At 44.0% G+C, this 10,390-nt stretch overlaps 1 protein-coding gene across 1 annotated transcript in view; it reads left to right on the top strand.

The window, feature by feature from the left end:
• Positions 1 to 5,261: 5,261 nt before the first annotated feature.
• Positions 5,262 to 10,390, top strand: part of PDZD8 (PDZ domain containing 8) — a gene marked incomplete at both ends in the record, with an annotated part of 62,944 nt that continues 57,815 nt past the window's right edge. The window contains one exon of the mRNA XM_082001923.1: positions 5,262 to 6,163. Coding sequence (XP_081858049.1) covers positions 5,262 to 6,163 — 902 coding nt within the window. The remainder of the gene's footprint in view (positions 6,164 to 10,390) is intronic.

Genomic DNA, 10,390 nt, shown 5'->3' with positions numbered 1-10,390 from the left:
GGCTTAAGCAAGCTAGCATTTACATGAATACCAGAAGTCGGCAAAGCAAATGCAGGAAGAAGCAAAACACATGTGACAAGCTTCACGTGCGTCTGCGACTTAAAGAAGTTTCTGGACTTAAGATGTAACAGCAGGCAGGGAACAGAGGAAATCTTCTGTTTGCCTTGGTACTGGTAATCTAAAAAGTCTGAATTTGTTATGGTTAAAGTGGCTTTTTTTTTTTTTTTTAAATCTCAGAAAAGTTATCTGAGTGCTACGGTTCCTCAGCGGAGGATCTTGTTTCATGATACAATAAAAGCCAGGGTCTGGGTGAGATAGTAACAGAATCCCTAATTAAGAGCCAGAACACTTTAACCTTGAACACAAGTATCTTGAAGTAAGTATCCAAAGCATCTTTACATCCAAAATGTTAATCTCTTGATTAAACAAGCAGAACATACTTTTGATGATAATTAAAGATGAGCTTCAGTCAAAATACTGGATTTGTATTTGGGCCAAACTAAACCTTGGATGCAAACCTTCCCTCTCTTTTTGTTTTAACATGTGATCCAAACCGTTTGGGCTCTAAGCCACTATTACCAACCAACTCAAGTGCTTTACTTGTTGCATGTAAGATTGCAAAGCTGTTCATAAACAATGAGAGTATCCCTGTTGTGAGACAGATCATATTAGATCGGTAAATTCAGACACAAAGTTGAAAACCTCTTCTTTTTCAGAAGCGAATGTCCATTTGGGGCATTTGCCTCTTTGGGTAGCCAGAGCTGTTGCACACAGTATTCATAATTCCAAAATAAACTCTGTAGTTTCTCATTAGCTGTGAAAATTGAGGTTTAGCCTTCTCAGGTAGCATCCAACCAAAAAGCAACATTTAATATGCATTCCAATCTTGAAATCATGGGTCTAGCTTCCTTTCCTGAATTCATACAGTGAGCCACCTCTAGGATAGGAATGAAACCTCCAAAAATTCTCAGTCACCATCCCTAAACATACCTAAAAGTTGGGGTAGATTTTTCAGTAGGATAAATGGATGCATTCAACTCAATGGATCCAACAATTTATTCCACCTGACGATCCGCTGGCGGTTCCCTATAGCACTAATACAGCCTAAATACGATTGAGTCACCCAAATTGTATTTTTTTCCTCCAATTCTGAGTGGAGGAATTTTGCTTGTAATAGTGAAATGTACTGGAAGGATTTGGAAATGACTAGTGAGCCACAAGAGATGGACCGTCCTCTGTGCAAGGAACGGGCTCAGCAGGGTCACGACAGATGAGTTCCTCCAGGCGAGTTGACTAGAAGTCTTCTCAGGGACCAGCTGGAGGTGGGGTGAGCCCTTCCTGCCAGCACCGGGAGCAGACTCATACTGCAACCTGCCTCTTCAAAGGCAGAATTAAGGAAAAAAAAAAGGAATTTAGGTGGCAGCAAAGGAAGTCTCACATGATCTAAAGCCGCAGTGTTTTTAAAGAGGTTCACGCCAATAAAACATAGGATCGTCTGATAATATGACATTGCGCTTGGCAGAGTTCAGAACTAGAACTGGAAGGAGCCCTGATCACTTTTTTTTTTTTTTAACATATCTTCAGAATTGGACCAGACCAGCTGCTCTCTGTGCAGTGTATCCTATCTGAAATTGCAGCTGCCCGAGGACAGTCAAAAGAAAAGGATACCCCCCTGCAGTCTGGCACCAGTGTAACTCCCAGCAATCTTTGTATTTAATAGCCTTCAGTGGATTTTTTTTTTTCCTCATGAATTTACCTAATCACTTTCTAAATCCTGTTTCATGCAGCACCATGAGAATGATAATCTAATTTTGCTCTCTAAGAGATGTAATACAAAAACAATAGGAGGCCCAGGAAAGAATGTAATCATTTTGCTAACAGGTATTACAAAAGCAGGCAACAACTCCAGCCCAGTGATGAAGAAAATTACTAAAACCACTCATTACAAAACAACCCAGCACTTCCCGCTTTGAAAAATAACCTATCTAGACTACTTTGCAGTTTTGAAAAAAAACACCACCTGTAACTGCTTTTCTAAGCTTGTGATATGGATGTTTCTTTCCTCAATGCCATGATGTGAACTTTAAGAGCACGCCTCTTCGACTGGTCCTACTGTCTGGGGTTAACTAAAATGCTCCCAAACCCAAACATCCTTGGGTCAGTCATGAATTAGATGAATCCAGGCAAATGTTCCCAGGGTGTCACTATTCTTTCTTAGAAGAGGAGAACTGGCTCAAACACATGTCCCTTCTGTGAATTTATGTCACTTGCTCTCTATTAAATTACCAGGCTTTACATATTTTGCAATCTCTGTACACTATCACTGTTGCAATCTCCTGCAAAATGTTGAAAATTGGTTTTGTAGTTCTACATTTACAGGTTTGTTGCCATCATGCCCTAAATTGATTTGCAGAAGAGGGTTTTCCTTGCTTAAATATAGATGAAATATTCTTTTTAATAAACTCTCCCCTAGTACTTAAAAAAAATAATCAAATATACATATAGGGACTTTTTTTTAATGCCTTGCATCCTATTTAATAATTTCCAGCTGTTCAAAGTGCAAATAGCTGTGTATATTCTAGACAGTTTTACAAAGCTCTGTGTAACCAGGTGGAACTTGGTGAGACTGCATACACCTTTCCATTTATCCAGACTTCCAGAAAATGCAAATAGCAACTTCCAAATTGAAGCCAAAGTAAAACATGCTCTTAAAGGCCCTTTTTAGATGGTATTAAGACAAATCTTTTTTTTTCTCCTCTACCTAGAAGGTTTAAACACTTTTCTCTCATATTTCCATCCTATTTGATGTTATGTAACACTTTTGCACATCCTTTTTGTATTCATGTTAACGGATTTGCTGCTATTTCCCTTTATTCTCTCATTCTCATTGAAAATGCTAAAACATGCCCAGTTCTTGCTTTGTAACATGTCTTTAAGATAACACGGCTCCTATTGAAATTGTGTTCCTGGGAGAGGAGGAAAGCGACTACTGAGCTGAACGCTTCCGAGGCTGTTAAGCTGCCATCAGGTGCACAAAATGTGCCAAATTTCCTACTCCGCTTGTTTAACAGAAGAAAATACCCAACCGAGACACCTCCAACATGACTTTTTTCCTCCGGCTGTTCCTCCTGACCCAAAACCACGGCTGCTATTGCCTTTCTGAGTATATTACTCCTTATCTGAAAAGCCATTTAGTTGCAAATCCAAACCCTTTCCATTCTCGCCGTGTATGCCTGTGTTAGCCATGGTAAAGGCCCGTTATGGGGGAGGACTGGACTAACGACCTCTCCGGTATTTCTATAGAAATGCTCTGTTAAACACCCAGGCATTTCAACTTTCAGTCACAAGACCTATAAAAAATTCATACTCTGAATCTCTAGTTTCAAACCACAGCACTGCATCATTAAGAGCTTTTCAATCCTCCCACCCCACACACTTTATGAAGGGGGAGGGGAAAGAGGGTTTTTATCTTCCTGGCATTTAAATTTCACCATTTTCTGCTTCTCTTGGTTGCATTTTTAAGTAGTTGTGGAGGTTGGCAAAAAACCCCCCCCCAACCAACGATGTGAGCCTGAGTTTTCTTTTATTCTATTAAAATATAACATTACCTAAGAACTTTTTAGCTAGATACCTAACTAAAAATCAAAATAGGTGTAAAAAACAAGCTTTACTATTTAAGTAACTTTTGTCTTAATTGTGGCTGTCTTTCAGAAATTGTAAAACTTCTGTTTCAACCTTGAAAGAAAGGACTACTCCTGACACAGGGAAGCACCTGAAAAACAATGCGCAGCTGTTATTGTACATTCTCCAGCAGTATGTACAGCTTTGACCTGGCCTTTAAATGAGTTTGCTGAATTAGAGTAACAGGGTTTTTTGGAAAGATGTTGATATTTTCCAGTAAAAATATGGTTATTTTATATGACACTTCTGTAAACCCATTTTGAATATAATGGGTCTCCTGGGTTGCTCTCTGAAAATGTTCAAAAAGGATCTTTCTGAAGTGTCTCCACACATTTTTCTCGCTCACTGTTGCCCTGCCTCATGTCACGTTTCTTCTTTCTATCCTTGTTCGTTGCTTCGAAAGCAATTTTTATAAACGGCCATTCCTCCTGGTCCTCAGTTCGACCGGCTGCCGCTCGCCCTGCCTCCTGCGTGGATTACACCTGTGCAACCTGAAAGGGTAACGCGCACCGCGGGAGGCGAGACGCCCTCCTCTCCTTCGCTCTCCGACTTCGACGAAGCCGCAGTCTGTTCTACGAAGCAACCGCCGCCGTCAGTTGTCGCAGTAGTTCAGTCCTACACACAGGACATCACCAGCTGACAGATCATGACACTGTGCAAGGCTCTCAGCTTTCTTCATATTACTTTCCTCTATACGTTTGGTTGGGGTTTTTTTACTTAATTTATTCACTGACAGCTTTTAAGCATTAGTAAATTATTGAAGAGGATAGGAACAGATTGGTATCTTACGCCAGTAACAGCAGAGCTTGATGTCATCTATAGTGTATTTTGAAAATCTGCTAAAAGCACCTCTCACCAGCTGCAAACAGAGAACTGGCTCTAGGCGAGAAATCCCACGGAAAGAGATTTTGTCTCCTTGCCCCTCTCCAAGGCAATTTCACTGAAACAATCGGCATCCACCTGCCCATTCTGGAAGAGACCAAATGTCCTTTCTCTCTCATCACTCCTCACACGTCCCTCGGGCAACGAAGTGCCGAACGAAACCGGTCACCTTCCCACAGGCGAGACGGCTTCCCCCTCCGGCCCCGGCCCCCCGCTCAGTGGTGATGCCCTAACTACCGCTGCGGCGCCCCAGACGCCCCCCGACTGACACTGCACGGCACTGGGGAAAGCGCCCCACCCGTGTGCCCCGGGAGCGCGTGGCTCAGACCCGCGGCTGCCCGCCCCGCCCAGCCCGGCCCGGCCCGCCGGGCTGCCCACGGCGCGGGCGCACAACCCCCCGGCGCGCATGCGTCCGCCAGGCTGTGACGCCACACCGCCCGGCGCCGTGACGTACCCGGCGAAACCTTCCCAGCTCGGCCAATGGGGCCGCGCGGAGGGGAAGGCTGCACCGCCGTTGGCTGGCCCCGCCCCCTGCCCCGCCCCCTGCCCGCCGCCGCGGAGAAGGCGGTGGGGGGACCCGGATGAGGCAGCCTCCGGCGGCCGCGGCCGTTAAACGCCGGCCTGCGGGCGCGGCCCCCACCATGGCGGCGGCGCGGTGAGGGCAGCGCGCTCGGGGCGCGGCGCGGGGCGCGGCGAGGATGCTGCTGGTCTATGTGATCCTGCTCTCGGCGCTGGCCGGCTGCTTCCTCACGCTCCTGCTCCAGCTCCTGCTCCTCTACAGGAAGAAGCCGGAGCTCCCCGGGGCGGCCGGAGCCTCCGACGGCCTCGTCTACGCCCCCGTCGCGGCTGACCACAGCCTCAGGGACTACCTCCAAGGCTCGGAGCCGGCCGGCAGCCAGGCGTCACCGGAGCCGACCCCTGGCCCGGCCCCGGCCTCAGCGCCGGCCGCCGCCGCGGCTCCCGCCGCCACGGGCCCGGACCCCAGCGCCAAGCAGCCGCCGCAGCAGCAGCCAGAGCCCCCTCTGGCCCCCTCTTCCCGCGAGGAGACGTGCCACTTCCTCAATGCTATCTTCCTTTTCCTCTTCAGGGAGCTCAGGGACACGGCCCTGGTCAGGAACTGGGTCACCAAGAAGATCAAGGTGGAGTTCGAGGAGCTGCTCCAGGCCAAGATGACGGGAAAGGTGCTGGAGGGGCTCAGCCTCAGGGACGTTTCGCTCGGCAACGTCCTGCCCGTCTTCAAAGCTGTCAAGCTCATTCGGCCGGTGGTCTGCAATGAAGAGGGCTGCCCCGAGGAGTTGGGCTTTGAGGTAGACCTGGAGTACAACGGTGGCTTCCACTTGGCCATAGATGCTGACCTGGTCTTTGGCAAGTCGGCCTACCTCTTTGTCAAGATCTCCCGGGTGATGGGGAAGCTGAAGCTGGTCTTCACACGCCTGCCCTTCACACACTGGTCCTTCTCTTTTATGGATGACCCTGTGATACTGTTCGAAGTGAAGTCTCAGTTTGAAGGGAGGCCCATGCCTCAGCTCACTTCCATCATTGTGAACCAGTTCAAGAAGGTTATTAAGCGCAAGCACACCTTACCCAATTATAAAATCAGGTAGGATGTCCTGTGTCATCAATGTTGCTTTGGAAGATGTGCATTACAATTGCTGTTTTGCTCTTAATAGGTAAAGAGAGACTTCTCATGGTACTTTTACAGTAGGGGTGTTTGTACATTGTTTGTCTGATATCAGAAGCTTTCCATGAAGGTGAGCATGGCTTTCCACTTATAATAGATGAAGAAATCAATGCACAGTGAGATTGTGACGTGCCCCAAACTACACAAAACTAAATGGTGGAAATAGTAGGTGTGAGGTATTTGGGGATACTGTCAGGTGTCCAGTGACAGGACCATGATAATCCCGCTTTGGAAAAGGTAGAAGGATGACTCTGTGGACAGCATCTGGGTTTGGGGTGTCCTTCTCCCAGTCTTCTGCCACTGGTGAGCTATCTGGGCAAGACGTGTGGCTTACGCTTACCTATAGAGGCAAGGTGGTGGTTAGTTAATGTGAGAAAGGATAAAGATGACTTTCTAGGGTTGTTTTTTGAGATCTCATGATAGATGGTGTCCTCTTCTGATTCATTGAATTTCTTCAATAACTTTGGGGAAATCTAAAAGTTGATGAGAGAAGTATTGCCACTGTTGTGGTAACTAAAACTTTGGGGGTCCTCTTGGGTTTTTTGTCTTTTTTTGGTAATATAGTATGTTTTCTTTTATAAATGCACACACTGCAGCACAGACTGCATTATATAGTGAATATAAGGAAACGTTCAGTGATACTTCTGTAGCAGAAGTTGCAAAAGGCATCTTTATTTTGATTCCACCCCCATTTCTGATTTAAAAGATACTGAATGTCTTACCACTGTTCAGGTACTGTTCCCTTTCTGTCATGTGTCTTGCCAATTTTAGGATACCATGTTCCCTTTCTCTTTTGTTTATTCTTTGTAACTTGTGTTATGTGTTAAGGAAGGATTTTTGTTTTGTTTACCACATTCTTCTGCAATAAGTCTTGTCTCTGAAATGCATCAGAGATGAGTAACTGAAAATGCCTGTTGAATTTTGAAGTGTAATTAGCTCTGCAGTGATGTCATTTTTAAGGCCTTTTCAGCTGGTGGTTTTGCAACCAAATTTATAAGAGTTCTCATGAAAGTGGATGTGTAAAACATCCAAGATCTGGAAAGCCTGCAGGGCAATGAGTAGTTTCTCCAAGTAACATGGTGGTCCTTTCAAATTTTGAGGTACTGAATTGCTTTCCAAAAGAGAACAATCCCTGGGCAGCAGGGAAGATTTGAAGAGCAAGTTTGCTTCCATTCTTGTACTGTGTTAGAGAGAGACTGCAGAGACTCCACACTGTTGTCAGTGGAGCCTGAAGGAGAGCCTGGGGTAGCACAGTAGTGGTACAGAGTGAGAACTCTTGGCATACCTACAAAGAGAAAGTAGAGCAAATGAGCTTTATGCTCTCTGGACAGGTTTTTAGGGTGCCTGTGGAACCAGCAAGGATGTGCTCCTCCCCTTCAGCAGAGGGAGACAGACAACTTCATTTTTCCACTGGGAGATGCACCTGGGCAGTAGGGTGCTCTCATCATTTGGTGGTGATGAATTTTCCACCTATTTCTCATGCTTTATGCACCAGAAAGAATGGATGAGGTGTGTGTGAGCCACTGACATGTTGAAAGAACTGGAGGGGAAAATAAGGAAAGAAGCAGAGCACAGCATTTGGGACAGAAATGAGTAGAAGTGTGAGGACAGAAGGTAACTGACATGGAGAATAATATAGGAAGCATAAATTCTTATAGAACTAAGAAGAATAAATTGTTATTTTAAAATGTTCTCTAAGTTATAAGGAGTTGGGAATTTGTGAATGCTTGAGAGGGAAATGCAGTACCATAGCTGGTTTTCACACTAGATAGTAGGTGGGTAGCATTGGGTGGCAAATGTTCAGGGAAACTGTCCAACCCTATATATAATGCTGTTGACCTTTAAATTTTATGTCATGTTCTGAACATGTCATTCTGACCCACTGTGTTGTGAGGGGGAAGGCAGGATGCTAAGCTTATTGTACATTAATGAAAATGTCTTAAAGAAGGTTGGGTCATCGGTAACTGTCTAGAACTTTGCCTTTAAAGCTTAAAGAGGGAATTTAAAGCTTAAAGAGGGAACACAGACCCCTGTATGGGAACCTCTAGCTGTCTGTGAACCTCTAGCTGTCCACAGTTGCCCAAGGTTTTTGGGAACACAGACTGAAAACACGTAGTCTCCATCAGCATGTCTCAGATGAGTTTATGCAGGTAGATCCCTAGACAGCAAAACTTGGTAGCAGCTGAGTAGTAACAATACACTCTTATGTGGTGGCATAGTTGAGAATTGAGATGTTACAGTTTAGGTGGTATGGAGAACTGATTTGGAAAAATCAAGCCCCCTGCTGATAAGATGCAAAACTTGGCATTTTTAATAGAATTTATAAGAATACATTGTCTGGGATTATGGTATGTTAATATATTCCTTAGCAAGGAATGTATAGGAAGAAGTCAGAGTTTCACAACTGCTTAATAACCTGTTACCTTACTTAAAGCTTAACAAATTCTCATCTACAGGGAATGTGAGTATCCTCTCCCTGTTTTTTTCCTGTAGCCTATATGCCTTTTGTTTAAGAATGTAGTCAGTATTTGCTTCCATCTGTAGTTCAAAACCTTTTTGATGTCTCCCTACTCTTGCTCAAGTAACTTTGTAAATAAATCTTTGAAAAGCAGTAATTACAACCTTGTAAACAAAAGCACTTTGAGTGCAAGGAGTTTTCAGCTGGTTAAAAGGGGCACTTCATTACCCTGCTAGCTTCCAGATTGAAGTCCACAAAGGAGTTCTTTCTTGTTTCAAGGTGCTAAGTAGCATTAAAAATTAAAATATGGCATTTTCTTTGTCTTTTGTATTAGGCAACTTCTAGAGGTTATTACTTGGTAGTGAATGGCATAAGAAGAGAATTTATGCCAATAGATGATTTTGAATATCCTATAACTAAGTTTCTGTAAAGCACATCCCCCCCCCATTATTTAATTGTAAAATACTGCATTAAGAAAATAGGTGTTGTGTCTTCACGAGTGTATTGTCTGTTGCTACAGCCAAATTACTACACACATACTTTTGTATTCTTTCCAGTTATGTGCAAAATTTTATGCAGCAAAGCAGTTATTAGTAAGATCATCCTCTTTTGTATCATCCATTGCTAGGTGTCACTTTGTGTGATGTGCGTAACCGTAGCTTGAAAGTAGAAGGTGGCATCTTGCATTCCTGATGCATTCTTAAGTATCTATAAGGGGAGACAATGTAGACTGGTAAGTGCATTTTAAGGTTTGTCTAGTATTTTATGTACAATTTTCTCCATAAAAGCAATTGTCTACTAACTGTAAAAGGAGGGATGCACTTTGTCAAAACAAATAGTAATAGTGTGTAATCACTTTTCTTTGGCGCTTTAAGAAATATGTTTGTGTCTGGCAAAACACCCTATTTTGAAGCTGCTCTGCCGTTGAATGGTGATTGCTATCACAGATAGTAGAATTTGGTTAAATGTCTGGAAGCAAGGCTGCTGGTAAAATTCAGTGAATGGTAGGCTTTTTTTTTTCTTTTTAGTCATCATTGGTAAAGGATCTGTGCAATTCAGTTGGTGGTAGCAAGAGTTACTAGTGGTTTATAGCTAACTTTAATCTTAATGTATTTGTTTCTTCGTAGTAGAAATGCAAACAGCTTTTCTGAAAGCACTGTGGTTTGTCAGAAGTTTCTTGTTCAGGTGTGGGGAAGATCTAAAATGACAGTTTGGGTTTTTTTTTTTTCCTTCTCCAATATACACGAGTTCTGGTGTACTCTTGGGAAACTAGGTAACTGTGAGTCAAGGGTCTTTGTTTATAACTAGCCCTAACTTCAGTAAGGAAATGAAGAGTTGTAGGTGTCATTTATTTGGCGCTACATAATCCATAACTCTATTTTGACCCCAATTATCTGTTTAAATCCTACCTTTTTTTAGTTCGAAGACAAGTTGGCCAGTGGGTGAAGCTTGAGAATGAGCATGGAAAGCCTTGACTTCCCCTGTTGCTTGGTTGTAGTGGCAACTATTGGTGGTCTGCAGGGCAACCACTGACCCACCAGCTTTGTCTCACTGTCCCGAAATCTCTAATGCTGGCACTCTCAGGAATCATACTCAGGCAGTCTTGCCTGTTGGCATAGCTTGACTTGGCACTGGGTTTTTCATGTAGGTTTCTTTTACTAGAGCAGGGTGGTAAATACCAATTATCA

The sequence above is a fragment of the Phaethon aethereus genome, assembly GCF_964289735.1.
Source record: "Phaethon aethereus genome assembly, chromosome: 7".
Taxonomy (NCBI): domain Eukaryota; kingdom Metazoa; phylum Chordata; class Aves; order Phaethontiformes; family Phaethontidae; genus Phaethon; species Phaethon aethereus.
The sequence above is the reverse complement of the archived record's forward strand: the minus strand, read 5'-3'. Positions and strand labels throughout refer to the sequence as shown.